Below are 23,086 nucleotides of genomic sequence, written 5' to 3'. Positions count from 1 at the left end.
TAATACTGGAAATAATAGGAATGCATGATATATCGGTATCAATCTGTATCTGCCGATATTTACTCATTAGCTGCTTCCATTTTCAGAGCATCTTGAACGATCTTTAAAGACCCAAATAATCTTGTTTTCTCTGACTCTGTAAACACCAAAACTACCTAAGAAGAGCTGACTCTCTTCTTTACGTCATTCTTCTCGTCTTTGATAAAAAAAAATGACAAAATGAACTTTTTTTGATCGGCGCTCCATCCTCTGATCGTCTTAACGATCGTCTTTTCTCATGATCACATCGCTCTTTCTCTCTGAACTACCTCGACACATCCCAGATTGTTTTTTTTTTTGTTTTTTTTATTGATACTGATAAAGGTAAATATTGGTTATCCGCCAAAAGTTTCATATCGGTGCATCCTAAGAAAATAAAAACCACAAACATGTATTCTAGTGTTAATTTTAAAGAGCAAACTTGACGTTTGAGAAATAAGACGGCACAAAAACTGCTTATTCCAACACATTATTTGCATTTTTAGCTAAATAAACGATAAACCTGTTAACTTTCTGTATTAAATAAAAGAGAAATATCAGCAAAATTTTTTAAAAAAAGTAAAATTGATCATTGTTTGAGATTAATATTTAGAAAAAATGATGAGTAAACCCCATGGACCTGAAATTTTCCCTAATTACAGAATCAGTCGCATGTTTTCAGTGAGACTGACCTCGATAAACTGGCGGTCGTGTTTCAGCTGTTTCTCCAGCGCCTGCACCCTCTGGTGGAGGTCTTCTGTGTGGGTCTTGTGGTGCTGCTCCGTCTCCAGGCCCTTCGTCTCCTGCTCATCCAGCTCCCGCTCCAGGGCCCTGAGGCGCAGCGACAGAGAGCTGCGGTCCTTCTCCGCCTGCCGCTGCAAGTCGAGCCGGTCCTGGGCCAAACGCTCCGTCTCCTCCAGAAGAGCTGGAAATATAAAAAGAGAGACGCTCAGAGGAGTTTTCTCAGGTCTGAAATGGAGAGAAAAGGGTTGAGTTAAAGAGTTATTACACATAATGTCTGCGACGGATGAACCGTGTGCAGGATTAAAAACTGACACAGCACGCCACGTCTCTGCAGCACGCAGTTTGACAAACCGTAACGTCACACAGCACAGCAAAGAAACTGCATGTTCATCCCCTCATCGCACACTCATCGCACACTCATACTCCACGCTGACCCACAAACCTGTCTCAGGATCTAAAAGGAGCCGATGGCCTACGGAGAAAAGACACATCTGAGCACAGACGTTATGTAAGTGTGCGGCCGAGCGCAGCTAACAGGTCACGTAACATTTTATCTGCACACACACACACACACACACACACACGAACCGTGGATCTGCTGTGCTCACCTCTCTCCCGCTCCCCGAGCCCTGCAGAGAGATGCTCCTTCTGGCGCAGGAGGAGCGCGTGCTCCTCGCTGAGCTCCTGGTGCTTCAGTCTGAGGCTCTCCAGCTCCGCGGTCAGACTCTGCATCTGGTGCAGCTTCACCCTCAGCTCCTCCAGCTCCTCCACCAGCCTCTCCTCCTGGCTCTCCTTCTGCTGCAGGGACTCCTCCAGGACTGCTTTCTCAGCCACGTAGCCCTCCAGGAGCCCTGCACGCAGCGTTCAGCGACACGTCATGCACAGGAAGTTATGATCGGTCGGTTAATGAGAGAGTGGAGGACGGCGTGCTCACCCTCGGCTTTGTGGAGCTCCAGCTGCAGCTGACTCTTCCTCTTGGCCTCCTCATCCAGCTGCTCCAGGAGGAGCTTGTGCTGCTCGAGGAGCTGAGCCGAGTCCTCTCTGCCCTTCGAGAACTTCTCCTCCAGAGAGAGGTGGACACCGTGCGTCTGCTCCAGCTGGTGGAAAAAAAACACGTTTGTGTTGATAGTGAGATGTCTGCAGGTGTGTGTGTGTGTGTGTGTGTGTTTCCTCCTGTACCTGTGTGTTGGCCTGGTTGAGCAGCTCCAGGAGTGTGTCTACAGTGATGCGCAGCCTGCTGCACGCGCTCAGAGCTGCTTCCTCTCCTCCAGGACTGATGTGAGCGTCTGAAACCAGCAGACTCTCACAGAGCTGCTGGGTCAGCTCCAGCTCGTCTATTCCTGAAACGTACAACCAAGAAAACTCCAGCGTTCACAGAGTCCTCCTGTCCTCCTGGATCATGGACAGAAACCGTAATCCTGACATCCACTCACCTGATTCCTGAGCGTCTTGGTTTGCCGCTGGGCTCCTCTGATTGGTCGCCTGCTCAGATGTTTTAGCTCTGGGGCTGATCTTTTGACCAATCAGCTCTTCTGTAGCAATCGTGCAGCGAATCATCTCAATCAGCACCTTCCTGAGCTTTTCATTGGCCTGGTGGAGGTTACACCTGTGAGAGACAGGAGAGGGAATATCAGACGTGCACCAACAAAGAGAAAACATAAGACCTCTTTAACATAATCTGATCTTGATGTGGACACAGCAATGCATCTTAATATTTCCTGACATATCACTGGCTGACTGAGGGGAAAGAGACTCGGGGGCGGAGCTATGGATACAGGAAGAGCAGTGGTCTGTAAAGTACATGAAAGTCATACTTGAGCAAAAGTAACAATGTTTCACTTGACATCTACTCCTGTAAAAGTCACCCACTAAAAAATTCACTTTGCTTTAAGTCTTAAAATAACTCAAATTCAAAGTACTTCAGTATCAAAAATAAAAGTACAAACGTATGAAGTATGAAACAAAAAAGCTAGAAACAGTTGTTTCTCGGAAAATTAATCTTAAGTAAGCTTATATTCACATTTTTGTTTTGCAACAAGTAATGACGGTGACAATGTAAAAGTAGTGGAGTCAAAGTAATTTGTTTTTATTTTTAATGTAGTGAAGTGAAAGTAAAAGTTGAAATAAATACAGAAACTTAAAAGTAAATTGCAGACCCTCCCAAAACCTACTTAAGTTTGCTGCCGTTCTGATCTGGATACCATGTAAACGGGTTATTCTGAATGTTTCAGAAACAGGAATATTGATGTTTACCTGATAATTAACAGCATATAAACATAGCTTATGAGTGATTAAGTCTCCAATTCAGTGCGTTCAGTGAATGACTGACTCAATGTGCCCAACGTGCGTATTCCTTTCCACGCACAGATCGGCATTTATCAATCTGAACGAGGGCGTCAGGTACGCTCAAATCCCACGCCAGATCAGAGTTCGTGTACGCAAGTTTCATGTCAGTGGAGAGCGGGGTGCAGCGAGGGAAATCTGTCTATGGAGGAGAGTTATTAGATCATATGAGCACAAGATATTTTCAGAAATAAAAACTCATGTTCTTAGATTAATATTTAGATCCTTGAATTAGATATGACACCAAGAATGCTTTTAACTGTTCGCTGTTATTCCGCCAATCTGTGAAATACTTGCGATGCGACGAAAGAGCAGCGTGAGCTGTCAGCTGATTACTCCGTATAAAAAAGTGTTTCCTCTATCGGTTTACAATAAATGGCGTCATTTCTCTGAATTCCCACACAAGACTGATAAACGAGGGCCACTGACTGAGACTGTTGTTAGTGGATGTTAACACTGTCATCTGGGTTAAACTAACTAAACTATGTGCTATCACTTTACCAAATAAATAAACAGACTTGAAAATGTATATACATGGTTGCACCAAACATTTTTTTCACTGTTTTTTCTAAATAAACCGAAAAAGGAGCGGGCCGAAGCTGAGGCTTATTTTTGCTCATCCTATACAATCCATAAATAACCCAGATTATCAGTAATACACTCTTAATTAACTCTAAATTATTCTTCTTAATCATTTTACATTTAGTCGTTTTCATTGTAACCCTTTACTTTTTTACTCCTCAAAGTTTTTTTGAAACTCAACAAAGATTTACACAATTTAAAGCCATCACTAAGTCTGTTCCATAATTAAACTCCCAAAGAGAAACACATCTGTATTTAACATTTGTTCTCACTTTACCTACTTTAAAGACAAAAAAAACCAAAACAATACTTTTTCTCTTCATTAAAAAAAAAAAAATGAATACAGTTGGGAGGACTTTTCTTCTTTGCTTGGACTAGTGTTTCTAATGTTAAGTTCACAATATGTAAGAACAGGGTTCCTACAGCTCAAGGCAAGTTAAATTTAAGACTTTTTAAGACTTTTTAATGACATTGGAAATCAAGTTAAAGAAACAAGTCGACAACAAACCACAAGTGAAACAAAACAAAACTAACAAACAAAAACACCAGATGAATTACGTGGGTTAGAGGCAATTTTAACCCAATGTTTATTTTACATAATACATCACTTTCTACCTCTTTTTAACCCCATTTTTTACAACTTTATGCCCATTTTGCCCCCATTCATCTTTTTTGGCCACTGTCACAACCATTTTTGGAATTTTTACACGTTTTTTGAAATTTAATTTCAAATTTAATTCTCAATTTTGCTGCCATAATCAATTTTCCTAAGCCACTTCTGGATTTTTTTTTGCCAATTTTTCCTCATTTTTTTCTCTCACCAGGCACCCTAGGTAGAACCAAGACATGCGTCTGCTTTAAAAGTTCCTGGTGCAAACACATCACCGTTTTCTTAGTTCCACTACTGTGATTACACAATGTTGCCACGAGAGTAAATCAGGAAATTATTTAGAAAAATTGATAAATGTTACTTAATATTTTTTTACTTCAAACTAACATAAATCTTACCAATGTGTTTAAATTTTTAAGACTTTTGAAATGTGGAGACTTTTTAATGCCAATTCAGGCCTTATTTTTAGAATTATGAATTCGATGCCTTTTAAGACTTTTCAAGATTCCACAGGAACCATGAAGAAATATAAGGTGTGAGACTCTGTAAATAATTCATTTGTAGCTGTAGTTGGTTCAGTCATTACAGATCACTGACATGAAAGGGAAAGGGAGGGCAGACTGTGGCAACTCTTACGGTGAGGAAAGTGCAACTAGAGTTGAGGAATGAACGACTCTTTTTAGTAAGCGATTCAGTTCAGTTTGTTCACCCAGGTGATTCGTTAATTTGGAACGAATCGTTCACTAACGACCCATCACAGGTTTTCTTTGTGATGGTTTCTCCATGTCTGGACAAAGTCAAACAGACAAATCTGTGTCCACCTACTCCTCCGCTCTCTTACCTCTCCTCTTTGGCGTTGTGCAGGTCATCGGTCAGCATCTTCAGGAGGTTTCCTCCCTCCTGGCTCTCACGCTCCCTCCGCTGGAGGAGAGAGTCCAGCGTGTCCATCTCCGCACGTTTCCCCTCTAACTCTCCCTGAAGACAGCTGACCTCCGCTCGCAGCTGGACGAAGAGACACAGAAACAATCAGAGTTAGACTTTAAAGCAGGCTGTAAACAGCGCAGAGGGAAAACTCAAACATCTGAGGTGTTGCTTTACAAGTTTACTGAAGGCACTGACTCTTTTATTTTCACTTTCTCTTTCTCTGGATCAACCAATCACCTCTTCTTCGACCACAAAAACTCTTAAAGCCTGGTGGATTTTTTTTCGCCACCGTTTCCTGAGAGATTTCTTCAGACAAATGTGACAAAAGTTGGCATGAAAAGTTTTTTTTTCTTGGTCAAAGGGTGAAAACTTTTACTAACAGATTCACGGAAAGCAGTGTCTGATTGTGCATCCTGATTTATCTCCAAAATGTTATTTGAAGATTTCAATTCAACAATTCAAATTTGCTCCCCCTCAGTTAAAGATAATATGAGCCACATTTACACAACAATTCAAGGAAAATGTCTTGTAAAGAATAAAAGGATCTACAGATGTGTTAAGAAAAATCTGAGTTTCTAAACATCTTGAAATCAGACACATTAAGTCTAATCAACATTTTCCCCCAAAGTAAAACATAAACACCTGTTACAGCACATTTTCTCTCTGATTATCTGTGTTTACAGGATATTAGGACAGAAGGTGAGACAAACACAGGCCTCACTGTCACCAGCATGAAGGTATTAAACAAATAAGTCACATGACCAACAACATCCTGTGGGCGCCAGGAGCATGACAGGAGCAGATGGCAGTTTGTGCGTCAAAAAGCCAATCATACCAGATGTTGATCGTGGGAGAAATCACGCAGTTTAAACATCCTCTGCAGCGTTTCACACACACCCCTCTTCCTCTTCCTCTGAGGTAAAGCGAACACACACACGCAGGCTGTGATCTTAGAGCGTCCCTGGCAGAAGTAGAGATGTTCAGGAAACTCTCCAGCTCCACTTTTCCCTCCTCTCAGTTTTCTTACCTCTGCTCCCTCTGCCTCGCCATCCTCTCTCTGCGTCCGTCCACTTCCCTCTCTTTTCCCTCCTCCTCCCGCTCCCTCACATCAAACATGTCTCAAGCAGCCACCTGGCTCCACCAAACAATGCTGTTACCACGGCAACAGCCCCCTCCCAACCACTCCTCAGCTGCAGACCTCACAGGGGTTTGTCCACAAGTGTGTGTGTGTGTGTGTGTTTTAATCTCTCCAAGCCGAGGCAGCGCCATGGAAACAAATGTTGATATGTACGAGGTTCAGTGATCGTGATCAGAGATTTACTGCACTTTTAACGACCGAGTCATCAGAGCGTGAGGAACTTCAGGGAAAGGTCTCACACCACCAAGTCAAGGTTTTAGAAACAGAAATTAAAGTTACTGTGGTAGAAGTGAATGATTAACAGATGATTACAGCTGCTTCACAACCAAAACCCAACAACATGATGCTTTCTCAGTGGATCCAACTGAACTTACGGTCGTTTCTTCCAAACCAAAACAAAGTGAAAGGGGTTTCTATGTACATGTCCTGATGCAACTAGGAAAATGAAACATTAAATTTCAAGACTATTTCATGAAAACAACTTTTCTATTTTATTGTGTTGAAATAATGAAAGTCAGATGCAGTGTTTCATACAAACACTTAACTTGAAAACATAACGTGCCTGAAGTTTTGTCACTAAAACTACTGTCACATTAAACTAATTTTGCAAGACTGATTGGTTGAAAGACGTGGCCACTTGTCGTAACCAGTGTTACTCATAAAAAATCTCATACTTCACAAAAAATTACTATGATAAATATTTTATCAGTCTACTACACTATAAAAAATTAAACTTTCAACAATTTTAAACCAACTGACCCAAGAGTAGAGAGAAAACATTGATGTTTACAGCATCAAGTTTAGGAATAAAATATTTTGAATAAACTTTGAGATTATATTTATTATACAGTTTATGGGCAACATGGAGTAGCTCTTCAGCGCCATCTATCGAAGTTTATTTTAACATTAACATTGATATTGAGAGTTGAAATATCTATATTTTGTCACCCATCAAAGTATCATGATATTTTGCTGTATTAATATTTCTTCACAGCTCTAGTTTCTGCAGGTTTCAACAAGTCAAATTTAAGACTTATTAAAAAATGTTAAGACCTTAATAAATACACTTCAAGACACATTTTACAAACAGAGGAGTGGCTGCGTCAGAACCTATATAATCCAGTTTTGGAATGTATTCTTATCAGCCATTGGATTAAGAACTAGGCCGATGCCGATATGCTTCAAAATGCCAATATGCTTCAAATGCTAATATGCTTCAAAATGTCAATATGCTTCAAAATGCCAATATGCTTCAAAATGCTGATATGCTTCAAAATGTCAATATGCTTCAAAATGCCAATATGCTTCAAATGCTAATATGCTTCAAAATGCTGATATGCTTCAAAATGCCAATATGCTTCAAATGCTAATATGCTTCAAAATGTCAATATGCTTCAAAATGCCAATATGCTTCAAAATGTCAATATGCTTCAAAATGCCAATATGCTTCAAAATGCCAATATGCTTCAAAATGCTGATACGCTTCAAAATGCCAATATGCTTCAAAATGCCAATATGCATCAAAATGCTAATATGCATCAAAATGCTAATATGCTTCAAAGTGCTGATATGCTTCAAAATGCTGATTATCAGCCAGACCGATAATCTACTTTTTTTGTTTGCTGTCTCTCATCATCCAGCACTTTAGGATATGGATGAGTTGTGAATTCTTGCCTCTTTAGAGAAACCTCATCAAGAGAAAAAAATAATGTTGGCACATTTCTTCATACATAGTGTGAGACATAGAACTGCCAGATGAGTTTGGGTCTTTAATGATATCATGATCACTTGAAAGACGGATGCCCTGATAGAAAAATAGTAATATTTATCCTCTCTCTTAGTTTGTTGGATTAGCTTATTTCTGCATAACAGTTGTCATTTCATTCTCAGATTTTGTGTTTTGAACTTCAACTCCCATAATGCATCTTATTTCAGCCTGCCTACCCTTCAAGTGTTTGCACATCAAACATGAAGCTGCAGGTGTTATCTTATTCAGGCTTCACCAGGACAAAAAAACAGTAAAAACAGACTGGATAGGGATTATGTGTGTGTGTGTGTGTGTGTGTGTGTGTGTGTGTGTGTGTGTGTGTGTGTGTGTGTGTGTGTGTGTGTGTAGTACCTGGGCCACCACAGCATCCAGCTGCTGCAGCTGTGCAGTGAGCTGACTCATTTTGCCCGTGTAGCTCCGCTCCTTCTCCTCCTGCTCGGACACGAAGCTCCGCCTCAGGTCCTCAAGCTCCGCCCGCTTCTGCTCCTCAGACTCCGTCTTCGAAGAAAACAAAAACAGCAAAGATGGAAAACCAAATTAAAAACGACGCGGATCACCATCTTTAACAGCTGCAGTGTGCTGAAGGTTTAGTTGTTCATCAGCTAAAGAAAAAAAAAATCTCTGGCTTAGGACTGAAACGTCTGGGGGACAAAAAGTGCATTCTGGTTCAAATCTTCTGCATCAGAGGATAAAAAGCTTAGACCCATCCATTTAGGCAGCGCTCAGAAACACACACATGCACACAGCGCTGCAGACTCAGGGAACAGAGAGACAGATGCACAAAACACTTCTACATATATGATGGTGATGATGATGATGATGGTGGGATTATGTGGACACTGGGTTTGAATAAAGCTCCAGTGGGAAAGAGTCCAAGAGGAGGAACCGTCCCTGAGAAAGAGCTGGTGCAGCTGGAGCTTAGAGCGGGCAATGTCAAAACACACACACACACACAGCTTTCCATAATCCAGAGGTATTACATAATGCCTCTTCAAGCAGACACTCAGATAAATATTGATCTTTAAATAAATGATGATGACATGTTGCCTTCATGTCCCTTAAAGACGAGCAGCAGCAAAGGTCTCAGATGTTTAGTAATGTCAGAAAAAGCTCCACAGACAGCACCTCCTCCTCCTCATCTCCTCTTTTTACCTTCACTTGATTAATCCGCTCCTGCAGCCTCTCCTCGGATTGGACTTTAAGGAGCTCCACCTCTTCTAGGAAGTGCTGCCGTTGCCTTGATGACTCCTCTTCCAGCTCCCTGCGGCACGCCTCCAGCTCCCGTGCAGAGGCGCTCCTCAGCTCCTGCAGCGCACATGTGGCGTGTTTTTAGATTAACGCTCCACCATCCAGTTGGAGTAACGCTCAGAGTCGGAGAAAATATCCAAATAAATACCCTCAGCCTCACACACAAGTCCTCCATTATCAGGGATGAACAATAACTCTGTGTAATCCGCTCCCTAATGGGCTGGAAGAGCCACAAAGACAAACTCAACCCACTGGCACCAGAAACAGCTCAGCAGGCAGAGCTTTGGACATGTAAATATACACACACACTCACACACCTGTAGCTGGAGTTCATGCTGATCATTCAGTTGCTCCGTCTCGGCGGTGTAGGTGTGCGATACCTCCTGAAGAGCAGCGCTGTGCTGTTGTTCCAGCTCTAACACCTGAAAAATGACACAAAACAAACCATTCACTGGAGAAACAAGCTAAAAAGTCTCTTCACGTCATGTTTTGGTTTTTGCATTTTGCTGCAAAGAGCGACTCAACTTTGCACAACTCTGGCCTTCTCTAGCTTTCTGTTATTTGTTTTTCAAATCCAAACAGTTTATTTCAAACAAAACAGATGCCAACAAACTGCATAACAAAGACTTAACAACAGAAACAAATCAACCACCTTGGTGGAAAATGGGGATGGAAGAAAAGTTCACCTTTTTGTCTTATTTCAAGTTGTTAGAAAGCAAAAGTGATGCCCGAATCCTTCCAGAAACATCTCCAAGAGTGAGCTCATCAAGTTTCGAAATAAGAAAAATGTCTTCACACAAGAAACTAAATTAATACAAAACTAAAGATTTTATTAAAGCATCAAACATCTTGAAATAAGATATTTTTCTGGACTAGTTAGACTTTGACGTGGCTCAGACGAAGTCTAGGATGACTTTTTTACTCAAAATAAGTCAAACACTTGGTTAGATTTTAGTTTTTGTACAGTGATGCTGCACTGATGTTAAAATTGAAAAAACTGAAAGGACACAGCGCTCATCTCGGGAGGGGCTGAGATTTGTAATTAATGAATTTGTATTATTAGATTGAATTAAAAGCATGATTGAAACTGAATTTGAGGTTTAAAAGTTGAATTTCTTTGTTGTTGTATTTTATTAATATGTATATATATGTATATATATGTATATATATATATATATATATATATACATATATTTGAAAATTCAACTATTTTCCTTACTGGGTTCCTCCAGCTTAAGGTAAGTTAAATTCAAGAATTTTCAAGATTTTTTTAATGCTGTTTGAAATTAAATATAAGACCAACTTCACAATAAACACAAATGGAAAAAAAAAACAAAATTAATTCCACAGGGTTAGGGACTATTAATAGTCTCTGCTGCAACCGCATCAATGTTTGTTTGTCCCACTGTCGTGACTGAATAAAAAAAAAAGAATAAAATAGAAAATGTTTTATCTATCCCCGATGGGAAGTTCACCAGGAGTCACAGCGGCAATCAAGAAAACAAAAGTAAGAAAATGAACAGAAAGGAAATCATCCGGCCTTGCACCAGTTAGCATGACATGCTACAGGTTGCTAACAGCTGATTTCACATGTAAACAATGCAGCCATGGTTACATGTAGGATCTCCAGACAAACACAGGAGAAAAAGTAGTAAAAATATCACTGAAGAAAAAAACAGTTTGGTGTCAACGACCAACAAATGAGCCACACAAAGTGATGACCCACTCCAAATACAAAAACGACACAAAAGAGACAAAAAAAATTAGGGACGTCCAGATCGCGTGATCGGAGAGGGAATCGGAAAAAGCCTGGGGCCTTAGTTCTTGTTTTTGATTAAAATGTGTATCATAGCACATCATCATTCATTTTAGGATAGAACTTTATTTGTCTTTGTAACAAGTACAACAAAACTGCAACCTTGTCAAACACATACAAAGTTATCTTGTGGTGAACCACTGAGAAGCTTTATTTTTATTTTGTTGATCCAATGCTGCACTAAGTGGAGAAAAAAAAGCTATATCCATGTTGGACAGAATGAAACCTCATTTAAACAAACAAACAAAAAAGCCAAAGGACTACTTGTAGGAGTTTTTTTTTTCTTTTCTTTTTTCTTAATGCATTGCTGAAGGATCAGATCAGGAAATATCAGGATCGGCAGATACTCAAAATAAGAAAATCTGAATCAGATCGGGAGCATAAAAAACATGATCGGGACATTCCTAGAAAAAATTACAAGAAACGGACAAAGACGAGAGAGCTGCTGCAACAGGCAGCCACGACCAACAGGGCGGCGCCTAGCAACACAGATTGTGTGATGTTACCACGAGAGACACTCAGTAAATTACTTAAGAAAAAATAAACAAATGCTAATTAAAAAAAAGAAATTGGCCTCTATTGAGAGATTTAAGACTATTTACAATAATATGAACATCTGTTAATATTTTTTTAAGACTTTTAAAGATTATTTTGGACATTTTAGATTTATTAATTCAAATCCTTTTAAGACTTTTAAGGATCCACAGGAACCCTGCTCTTAAATTCATTAAATAAAAAATTTAATTTCAGTTCAGAGTCTGCAAGGAAGGGTAATTAAGCACTAATTCACGGATATCTCGCCCACAAATGCGGGGAACGATCCGCGATTGCGCCATGATGTCTGAAGACGAGGGACGGGGTGACCAGGTTTGCTTGAAATTTTAGTTTTTACAATCTTGAGATGATTTCTGTGAATCTGTGTTCGATTACACTTCCTTACAGACAAATACAATGAAAAACCATTATGAACTGAATCTGAATTTTGTTTCTTTTAATTCAAGGAACATAGAGTTGAGTTTTCCAGTGAGTTAAAACCAATTTCAAAGCAAACAGAGACAGAAGCTGAGGAGTAAGATTTGAGGGAGCAGAAACTGATGAGGAAGGTTTAAGGAGGAAAGTTGATCTCTAGAGCCTTTTAATGCAGAAAAAATAGGAATAGTGAATATAAATGAGTGAAATTAAAGAAAGAAGATTTTTTTTGGGAGAGGACCAGAAATCAAATGAAGATCCTTTAATTTTTCCATCAGTGGTAAGAATATTAAAGTAGGGGTTGAGTACCTGCTTCTTCAGCGTCTCCAGGGCTCGGCAGTGTTCGGTATCCAAGGCCTGTTTTTGTGCTGCGAGCTCAGTCTGCAGAAACAAAAACAAGAAACACTCGTTAAAGATGATTTGCTCCCTATGTGAACGTCATGTGTAGCAGCGGTCTGTCCTCAGCGCTCACCTTGTGGACGTGGCTGAGCTCGCCCGCCATGGCTCTAAACTTCTCCATGTGCACCTGAGCCAGCTCCTTCCTCAGCTCCTCCCTGACGGACGCCTGCTCCACAGCGTAGCGCTCCATCAGCGAGATCTGGTCTGACTTCTGCTGCTCCAGATCTCGCTGGTGTCTTTCTTTGAGTCGGGTCACTTCATCTCGTAACGTCTGACGTCATAAAAAAAAGAAGATAACAGCATCAAGAACAGAAAGCCTCATTTTTCTGCATCACCTCTTTTTTTAAACCCTCACCTGCACTTCTTTCAGGTATGTTGCCTCCAAAGTGTCCATATTACCCAGCATCCTCTTCTCCAGCTCATCCCTCTCCTCCTGGTGTTTGTGAGCCAACTCGGCCTCGAGAGCCTCCAGCTGAGCCTGATGGGTCTCCTTCAAAGCGGTCTCCAGACGGTCCAGGTCTGCCTTGGCCCTCGCTGTCAGAGCCTCGTCCAGGGCGGCGAGCTCAGCGCAGTGTGTGGTTTTCAGCTCAGCAGTCAGAGCCTCAGTCTGACCCCTGTGACTGGCACTGAGGGAGTCCAGTTGTGCTTTGTGTTTGGAGCTGAGAGCGTCTGTGTCCTGGGAGTGTTTGTTCAGCAGCGCGTCTCTCTGCTGCTGCAGCTCAGTGTGATGGTTTCTCTGCAGCTCTGCCACAGACGCTTGATATTTCTGAAGCAAACTCTGCTCCAGCGAAGCTTTCTGATCCTGGAACCTGAGCACAGACAAAAACTCAGTCAGACTGAGCTCTTACTGAGCAGAGCATTCATAAGGGACTCAGTATGAACAGCTGAGGATCAGGGACACGGGAGTAAAATATTTTATGGGCAGTAAGGCCAGTGAAAAAGCATCTGACTTCTTGATTCTGCTTTTAAAGGAGGAATTCTGTTTATGTGAGACACAAGGAAAACTTTAAGCTCAACTTTATGTCGGGGATTTTGTATAAATGTACATATTCTGGTCCTGGTTCCATTTTGGAGTGAGGTTTACAAAGTTTTGCAAAGTGTTTTTTCTTTTCAGATAGACATCCACTTAAATTTGACTCATTGTATTTGGGTGCTATTACATCAGAAAATGTTTCTTTTGATATGCAATACTTATTTCAGATCCTTGGTGCTGCCAGCGGAAAAGTTTTAACCAGACGGTGGTTAAAACCTGGAAATCCTCACGTGGAGGTAATCTATGATATTTTTAAGATGGAGATGATTATCTTTGCTTTGAGATTACAAGAAGTGAGATTTTTTTGTGATCAAATATTTTATTTAGTCTCAGAGTGAGGTTTAGATCACCTATCAATAGGGATGCACCAAAAATTTGGGCCAATATTGATATTTTTGTTATGGCCGATAACCGATTTACTGATAGATATATCAGTAAGAAAAAAAAAAAAGTCTGAGATGATGTGTTGAGGTAGTTCAAATAGAAAGAGCGGTGTGATCGTGAGAAAAGACGACCATGGAGAGGATCAGAGGATGGAGCGTACGAGATGAACGTGATCAGAAAAAGTTTGTTTTGTCAGTTTTTTGGATCAAAAACAGGAAGAGAGACATAAAAGAAGAGAGCCCAGTCTTCTTAGGTAGTTTTGGTGTTTACAGAGTCAGAGAAAACAAGATTACTTGGGTCTTGAAAGATCGTTCAAGATGCTCTGAAAATGCAAGCAACTATTGAGTAAATATCGGCCAATACCAATACTGATACTGATATGTTGAAAAATGACCAGCATCCCAAAAAAGCACCCCCAGGACATTTGTTAGGCACTTAGATGCACATGCACATGAAAAAACAAAAACCCCAAAAAAAAAAAACAATATATAGTTAATTTAAGAAAAGGAGTAAAAATAGGAATAAATAAGAGGAGTAGAAAAAAAATTAAAGAAAAACTAATAAATAAATAAAAAAAGAAAAAATCTTAATTCATGTAAGCATTAATTGCTTGGTTAAGTTGTTTTGGTTTGTTTTTTTTTCTCTCTTTAAAGATGGGAAAGATGGATAATATATGTTACACCAATAAGACCATCATTTGTCTAAAGTAGATCTTTCTGTTCTTTCTTTTTTTTATTTTATATTTCCTCTTTAAAGGGCTTTACCTTAACATTTTATACACGTGTGTTTCTGTATGTTTAACTTAAGTTCCTGTTCTTATTTTACTATATTTATAAAAAATAGTTACATGTATATTTTCCTGAATGGTCCTCACATGCTTTTTAGGAATGCACGATAAATCAGTATTGGTATTGGCTGATATTTACTCAATAGCTGCTTGCATTTTCAGAGCATCTTGAATGATTTTTCAAGACCAAAATAATCTTGTTTTCTCCGACTCTGTAAACACCAAAACTACCTAAGAAGAGTGGACTCTCTTCTTTTATGTCTCTCTTCCTGTTTTTGATCCAAGAAACAGACAAAACGTACTTTTTTTTTGATCACGTTATTCTTGGCGCTCCATCCTTTGATCCTCTCCATGGTCGTCTTTTCTCACGATCGCTCTGCTCTTTCTCTCTGAACTACCTCAACACATCATCTGTGTCGAGACTTTTTTTTCTCTAATTTTTTTTCTAAATTTTTACCAATATGAATTTATAAGTAATATCAGTAAATATTGGTATCGGCCAAAATTTTTGTATCGGTGCATTTGTACTGCTTACGAAGTCTGGGATATTTTGGTGCTCTTACAAAATTGGCTAAATATGAAGTACGAAATGTATTTTCATTGATTGCATGGACCTGAAAAACCATAATAAAAAAAGAATTTAAGAAAAGGAGGAACTCTGTAATTAATCTCACTCAATTCAGGTAATTAAAGTAAGAATCATCATTTTTCTCAAAGCCTGATTTTTTAATACGTTAGTAACTGATACTCCATCCTCTGTCAAACAGCTGACTTCTCCACTCTGAGGACCTCACCTGTCGTGTGCGTCTCGAAGCTGCTCCTCGCTCTGCTCCTGGAGGAGACGAGCGAGCTCCTCCATATCTGCTGCCATTCGGCTCTTTGCCTCCTTCAGCTCCTCATCGTGCTGAGCCTGAAGTCTCTGCCTCTCTGCGAGGACCTGAGGGCCTGAAAGACGACATGTTATAAACTGAAGAGCTGAACTCACACACAGCGTTGAACATCAGCTCAGTCTTACTGTCGTTGCTGTCCAGCGCTGCCTGGAGGGACTGTAACTTCTCTCTCTGCTCCTGGAGGGATTTTTCCCAGCCTTCCCGCTCTTTCTCCATCTCCTGGTCATGATTTGACTTCAGCGCCGTCAGTTCCTCCTCATGCTTCTCCTGGAGGTCTCGTCTGAGCCGGCTGATCTCCTCCCTGTCTTGTTTCAGAGCTGCGTCTCGCTGAGGTTCATCGATCACCTCTGGAGTCGTTTCTGCTCCGTGCACGCTTAAAGCGGCGACTCTGTCCTCCAGGTGGTGAACGATGGTCATGTTTTCCTGCAGCTCTTCAGCGTGACGCCACATCCGCTGCTCGACTTCCACCTGATCCAAACGACATGAAAATGTAAAAAACGGCTCAAAAAGTCACTTTAATGTTCAATCAAATACCTGATTCATTTCTTACCTCGACCTGTCGAGCTGCCTCCAAACGAACGTGTGTCAGTTCTAAAAATTAAAGAAGAAGAAGGATTATATTTGACTTAATGACCCTACAAACGTCCAGTTTAGACGTCAGTTTAGCTGAACGTGTGATGAACCTTGTAAGTGATGGTCAGACAGTTTGGCTCTCAGCTGCTCCAGCTCCAGGGCGTGACGAGTCTTTGTCTCCTGCAGCTCTTCGTAGTAGTAGTCGGTGAGGTCTGAGCGCACCTGAAGTACAGAATGAGGCACAGAAAAAGCTTTAATAACCTCATGAAACTGTCTTTCTGTGCGGCCTGGGATCAGTCGCTGAGAAACAGTCTGAATAAAGAGCGACAGACAAATCTAAACAACCCTAACCGTCACTGTGAACGCTCACTGAGAGAGACTAAGAGGGTTCAGCAGATCAGACTGAGCAGAAATGGGAAGCAGTATTCACAAAAATGTTTGAAGTAGTGTTTAATCCCTCAAATTAAAAAACAGGGATTTGTTTTTGATGATATGGAGCAGATCCCTCTCCATCTTACAGAATTATCATCCTCCTTCCAGAGAAAGAGAAGCTAGTGATGTGTGTTTTTATAAGAAGTTAAAGACAGCAGTGGGAAGAGGAAGAAGGGAGTAGTTGATGTGTGAAGAAAAATTTGTAGTGATGGATGTTTTTAAGGGTAAAAATTCGCTAATAATGGCTCGTACTTGTCAAACATCACGAGAACTTCTTGTTCTTAACACATGTGGAGCAGCTGCAACATTTACGAGTATGTACCTTTAAAGCTCCATTTACATTGGCGGTGCACAGATAGGAAAATTTTGGCCAATACCGATATCTGATATTAATAATGCTGTTATGGCCGATAACCGATATTTACGGATATCAATATTAGTAAAAAAAAAAAAGAAAGAGAAAAGAAAAAAACAAACTATCTGAGATAATGTGTGTGATGATGAATGCAATCAAAAAAGAACATTGTCTGTTTTTTGGATCAAAAACAGGAGGAGAGACATAAAAGAGGAGAGTTCTCTCTTCTTAAGTAGTTTTGGTGTTTACATAGTCAGAGAAAACAAGATTATTTAAAGATCATTCAAGATGCTCTGAAAATGCCGACAGCTAATGAGTAAATATACGTTGATACGGATATTGATACCAATACCAATATATCCAGCATCCCTAATTTACATCATAACTTGGAAGGAGGGAGTGGCATCATTTCCGAGTTTAAAGCATTTCAGTTGCCAAGTCTAGAAAACTTCCGATAACAGCAATATTTCTACATACTAACATCGAATACCACTCTGTATTTGGCTGATTTATTGCAACAAACATGAGACGGAAATGCTAAAATAAACAGAATATAACAGTATGTGTATTACTGTTTACACTGAGGGTGACCATCTTTGATTGTAAACCCCCAGTAGAAAGTTCAGACCTCAGAGGGCGTTCCAGTTTTAAATTTTCCAGCTTGAAACTCATAAACTCACACTTCAGGGCACAAATTAAACGCACCAAACCTTCCACTCCGTCCACGTGTATTTCAGCATATTACAGCACTTTTAATTGGTCACATGTCTTGAAAATGATGACTAGGGCTGAACAATTAATCGATTTTAAACCAACATCGTTGTAATAGAATACAATTTTCAAATCACAAAGGCTGCAATTAGAAAAAAAAAAGTTTCATGTTCACAGACCTGGAGGGAATATAGTAACTTGTACTTGTTCTCCCTCAAAACCAGCAAAAGGCAAAATGCTGTTTTTTTTCTGAAAAAAAAACCCTGAAGGCTACAAAGATCCATCCAGTAGATCGTAGAGCCAGACCCCTTGGTCACTTTTTCTACATGGTTTGTTACTCTGACTGACAACTGGAGGTTAGTAAGATTTCAGTGTTCCTTTTTCTTTTTCAATTAAGAAATGCAAAAAAGACTTGTTTAAATGCTAACAGTATCTTTTGTTGGTTAGTCACACTATAAAATGACTTAAAACTTAAGTGAACAATACAGAAGATAAACGCCCTCCACAAAAAAATTGTATGCTTAATTGCAATATTGGTCTAAAAAAATCGCAATTAGATTATTAGCCCTAATGATGACAGTCTGAGAAGGCCAACAAGCTTTAAAGGTATATGAGTGTAAATGTTGCATCTGGTCTTAACAAATCAAAAAGGCCACCGTCTGTTCAAGGACTTGAGAATTCAGTCTGGCTGCTAAATTGGCTACACCATTCAAAATTCTGCGCACTGTACCTTTAAATTATGACATCCCCACCCCTGTTACATCCAGCTTTAAAACATCTTGACAAATTAGCAGAATCATCTACGTCTTTCATTTTTTTGTATTAAGATTTTTTTTTTTTGCTTCAAGAAACTAAACAAGTATATTTTTCTCACCTCATTGGAAAGTTTTTTTTTTGCTCTAAAACTCAGGCATCATTTTTGCCTTTCAATATCATGAAATGACACATTTGAATGTGTCACATATTAAGCCCAATGAACAATTTAATGTACAGTTATTTGCCTCTCCTGAAACTCTGCTGAGGGAAAAACATGAAGACACAACCTCTGATTCTGAAAATGCTTCAAAGTAGCTCAGACTGGGAGAAAAACAAAATCAGCGCGTGTATCTTTATGTCCTTGTTGTTGTTGGCCACAGCTCATTTTTAGCCAATCCACTCTCAGTTGACTCGACATTTAGGAACAAGACTGTATCTTGCTTGGATTTCACTTTTTCCAGTGTAAAAATAAAAAACTTTTTTATTAAATCCTTCTGATTGGTTTGTGTTAGTGTCATTCAGATTAGGAGCGGAGTTCACGTCTGACCTGTTGCAGCTCTTCCTTGAAGGACAGAGCCATGGACGTCCGAAGGTTTGAAAGCTCCAGTGTGTGTTTTTCCTCCAGCAGCTCCTGGATTAGACATGATTTAATGGACTTGTTGACCAAGAGGGAAACAAAAACGAAACATTTCACTGCTCTTCTTTCTATGAAAACATGCACTGACCTGTTGTTTCTCCAGGCTGAGGTCGACATCAGGAGCCACGTCCTCTGCTCGGCTCTGACAGAAGGAACTGAAGCAGAAAAACAACTGTTTTTAAAATGTCTTAAAAGTTTTTTGGGCTCATTTCTCATCAGATGTTTCCTGACGTACCTGGACAGGACAGATTCCTCCATCGCACCTTCCACCAGCCTGAGCTGGAGCAGAGCGATCTCCTCTCTGTAGCTCTCCTCTGCCACCTGCAACCGCTGCTCAAAGTATCTGGAGGAGGGAAAAGTCAAAGCAGATATGAGACAACAAGGATTTAAAGATAACAAACATATTTGACCTGGACATGAACTTTAAACAAGAGGAGCGTCTGTGTTCCTCACACCTCCTCAAGCTCTCCAGCTCGGCCTCGTTCTGCTCCTTAATTTCCCGTTTCTGATCGTTAAACTCCGACTTCAGGCGCTCGATGTCATCGACACGCGAGGAGCGAGCCAGCAGCTGCTCCTTCAGCTCTGAATGAAGAAGGTAAAAACACAGACCGTGTTGAGGATGCAGGAAATCAAAGCACAGAGTGTATTTTTAGAAACCCACTTCAACGTTTGGAGTCAGGCATGTTTAGAGCAGCGCAGGCATCCAGCGTGTTGGCTATGCATGCTGGGTAAGTGCAGCTGATTGAAATAAAGAGCTGACAGCACATGCCAGGCTGCTTTAACAAGCTCACCTCCCAGCTCCTGGCGGCTCGTCCTCATGCTCTCCAGCTGGCTCCACAGCTGACCCACTTCTTCTTCTGAGCTCAGCTTTAATAAGGTCTTCTCCTCCTGCAGGCGCACAACCTGGTTCAGGAGGAGGGAGGAACACGGATTCATTTATCTGTTTGTTTCACGTCAGCTGAGGAGTCCAGACATGTGCACAGAGATGTTTCAGTCAGTGTGGTGACATTATCTCCACTCACCTCCTGCTGCAGTCTCTGCTCCTGCTCCTGAAGGTGGAGCACTTGCTGTTCTTTCTCCTGCAGCACCTCCTTATGACCAGAAACCAGCTCCTCCAGAGCACCTTAGGGGGAAATAAAGGGTTAAACATCAACAGGACAGTGCAGACTTCACCGTCTGAGAAATTAAGGAGGCAGGAAAAGTTGAGCAGCTCACAGGCGGCAGCATCTCTGTCAGCCAAGGCTCCTCTCAGCTCCTCCTCTACTTTCTCCTTCTGCTCCTTGCTGGAGGTCTGGAGTTCCTGGAGCCGGGCAGACGTCTCCTTCAGGTCTGACTGGGTCTGGGTCAGAGCTGCCTGAGCTTCTCTGAGTTCCTTCTGGGTTGTGGTGAGACCGTTCTGGGTTTCTGAGAGGAGTTTGTCCCAGTGTGACCTCAGAGCCTGGGAGAAAGAGGAGGCCATGATGAACTGGGGTATCTATTTAAATAATTTACATAGTGAATTATCTGAAATTTTACTTTTTTTTAATTAAGTTTTGATGAAAAAAGCTCAACCTGTATCTCTTCGGCTTTCTTCTCCTCCATCACAGCTGCAGTCGCCTCCCACTGCTGCTTCAACTCATCTGTGCATGCAAAAGTAAAGATACAGCATGCAGTAACATGAAGTTTACATCTGCCCTGTGCTTAAATAAGCTTTTAGAGAAAGAGGGTGACTCGTAACAGCACACAGGTTGAGTGCACCTGCAGGCGAACATGAAAAAGCACACGGCCTAAAAGCCTCTCGAGCACACTCACTCGTGTTTTGGAGGTGCAGCTCACGCAGCTTCTCCTGCTGCTCCTGGTTCTGCTGTTGGATGCGGTCCAGGTCCAGCTGATGCTGAGCCTGTAGCTGAGCACTTTCCTGTGCAAACGTATCTCTCAGGGAGGTCTGGGCTTTGGTGAGAGCAGAGTCCTGCTCCTGCTGATGGTTCAACTGGGAGCGCTCCAGCTGGGTCAGGTGGGCGCTGGTCAGGCTCAGGCGGAGGGCTTCCAGCTCAGCGGTCCTTTGGACCTACAGGAAGTTGAGCGCTAGTTTGAGAGTGGTCTTTCTTAATCTGGGAAATGGTAGTGAGTATGTATCTGTCATACCTTGGCCTGCTGCAGCTCGGCCTGGTGCGCAGCCTCCAGACTCTCCCTCAGCTCCACGGACAGCTCCGACCTCAGACGGTTGAGTTCCTCGTTGTGTTTGGCCGTCAGCTCTGAAATCATCCTCTCATGCTCGCGCTCAGTCACCTGAAGGAAAGACGGAGAATAAAGAGATGAAATGTGATTTAAAACAGCAAAACTTTACCATTTGATGGAGGGGGATTAAAATGTCCCAATTTTATTTGGTATCATTGGGCTGCACAATTGCGCTCAATGACATTTTACTTCTCAAAAAAAAGAGTACTCATTGGGTTGACATACAAGACAGCCAAATGATAATTTCAAAATCACCGCAACAATCAGACGCGAGAAACATTTCTACCAGGTGTATTAATTTTTTTAAGTTTGACCACAGCCCATCTGGAATGACTGGGGAGATGGATTTTTTTTGCAGCCAGCCACCAGGGGGAGCAGTTTTTGTGGAGACTTCCCTTCGAGCCGAGCAAAATGACGTCCATTGTTTTTTAAAGTCTATGGTTCAGATCAATAAAGTTTGTTTATTTAGAAATGAAAGATTCCGGATGACATCACAGCTGCTGTGATCACAGCTGCTGTGATGTCACAGAGGAGCGTAGAGATGAGGGGAACGGAACACAGAATCTTTATAGGTACCAGAGATTTCCAGTTCTCAAGCTCATAACAGAGCAGAGATCAAACTGAGAGGACGCTTTCTTCAAGGATTGAACGAAAACTAGCAAACACAGAACAAACAATGTTTGACCAAGAAGAGTCAGGATTCACCATTAACTGGGCTGATGTGATGGAGATGGAGGAAGAAAAGGATTTTACTCCTGTCCTGCCAGAGTGGGCCACATTCAACATCAACAGCCAAGAAAACAAAGGCAGCCAGAGACCCACACAGCAGGAGAGGAAGACCCCTGATCCATGTAGAGAAGGAGCCGTCCCAAAAACCAACCCTGCCCAGGTAGAAAGACCACTGATGATGGGGGACACTGAGAGGCTCTACTACGAAAGACAGATCAGGGAGCTCAGAGAAGAGGTCAAACACCTGAACCCCACCTTCATCCCCACTCAGGATATGTGCCAGTACTTCATCAAAACCAAGGATGAGCTCTTGGGAGTCATATCCGCACAGAACAAAAAACTTGCAGCGCTCTCAAGGTCCAACGAAACCCAGAGACCTGAGACTGAATCCGTAAAACTGGACAACGCCTCCGTTCTGCTGATGGAGGAGTTGAGACAGGAGCTGAGGGCGAAGGAGGAGGCCATTCAGGAGGTGAAGGAGGAGATGGCTCAGCAACAAGCTCTCGTTGGATCACTGGAGGACCAGCTGAAGACCGAGAAACTGAGGACGGAAACCCTCCAGAAAGAACAGGAGCAGCTCAGGCTCGTGAGACAGGAGTTTACCAACCACAACCAGGAGCACGCTCAGAAGCTCCAGAGAGAGAAACTGTCCCTGGAGCAGCAGGTAAAGACCCTGCAGGACGAGGTCTCCAACCTCAGATCAGAGGAGACAAAAACATCCATCCAGATGAAAGCCCTCAAAGACCTGGCTTTAAATCTGGAGCATCAGCTGCAGGGTGAAAGACTGAAGGCTGTCACCCTCCAACAAGACCGAGAGGAACTCAGGCTGAAGCTCCAAGAGACAGCTTCTGATGTCCAGCGTCTGTCTGGGAAGCTGGACACAGAGAAAGTCTCCTTCCAGCAACAGGTCAAGGCTCTGCAGGACCAGATCAAAGCATCGGACAAAAAACACAACGACCAAGTAGCCGAGCTCAACGCTCTGATCAGGTCCCAGAATGCCCTGCTGTACGACGAGACAGGGAG

At 41.6% G+C, this 23,086-nt stretch overlaps 1 protein-coding gene across 1 annotated transcript in view; it reads right to left on the bottom strand.

The window, feature by feature from the left end:
• The window catches only part of pcnt (pericentrin), a 57,501-nt gene that overhangs the window by 18,464 nt on the left and 15,951 nt on the right, over positions 1-23,086 (bottom strand). The window contains exons 12-37 of the mRNA XM_074691700.1: positions 21,242-21,385; positions 20,909-21,164; positions 20,669-20,736; positions 20,333-20,555; positions 20,140-20,240; positions 19,909-20,020; positions 19,573-19,699; positions 19,353-19,460; positions 19,206-19,272; positions 19,028-19,111; positions 16,337-16,448; positions 16,204-16,244; positions 15,779-16,121; positions 15,558-15,708; positions 12,915-13,368; positions 12,633-12,830; positions 12,470-12,541; positions 9,693-9,797; positions 9,280-9,432; positions 8,479-8,625; positions 5,139-5,299; positions 2,196-2,368; positions 1,942-2,102; positions 1,697-1,859; positions 1,371-1,613; positions 711-943 (exon numbers count right to left, since the gene is read on the bottom strand). Of these exons, the coding sequence (XP_074547801.1) occupies positions 711-943; positions 1,371-1,613; positions 1,697-1,859; positions 1,942-2,102; positions 2,196-2,368; positions 5,139-5,299; positions 8,479-8,625; positions 9,280-9,432; positions 9,693-9,797; positions 12,470-12,541; positions 12,633-12,830; positions 12,915-13,368; positions 15,558-15,708; positions 15,779-16,121; positions 16,204-16,244; positions 16,337-16,448; positions 19,028-19,111; positions 19,206-19,272; positions 19,353-19,460; positions 19,573-19,699; positions 19,909-20,020; positions 20,140-20,240; positions 20,333-20,555; positions 20,669-20,736; positions 20,909-21,164; positions 21,242-21,385 (4,200 nt within the window). The remainder of the gene's footprint in view (positions 1-710; positions 944-1,370; positions 1,614-1,696; positions 1,860-1,941; positions 2,103-2,195; positions 2,369-5,138; positions 5,300-8,478; positions 8,626-9,279; positions 9,433-9,692; positions 9,798-12,469; positions 12,542-12,632; positions 12,831-12,914; positions 13,369-15,557; positions 15,709-15,778; positions 16,122-16,203; positions 16,245-16,336; positions 16,449-19,027; positions 19,112-19,205; positions 19,273-19,352; positions 19,461-19,572; positions 19,700-19,908; positions 20,021-20,139; positions 20,241-20,332; positions 20,556-20,668; positions 20,737-20,908; positions 21,165-21,241; positions 21,386-23,086) is intronic.

The sequence above is a fragment of the Halichoeres trimaculatus genome, unplaced genomic scaffold, assembly GCF_033239565.1.
Source record: "Halichoeres trimaculatus isolate MK-OKI-2021-1 unplaced genomic scaffold, fHalTri1.1 fHalTri1_scaffold_17, whole genome shotgun sequence".
Lineage (NCBI taxonomy): Eukaryota > Metazoa > Chordata > Actinopteri > Labriformes > Labridae > Halichoeres > Halichoeres trimaculatus.
The sequence above is the reverse complement of the archived record's forward strand: the minus strand, read 5'-3'. Positions and strand labels throughout refer to the sequence as shown.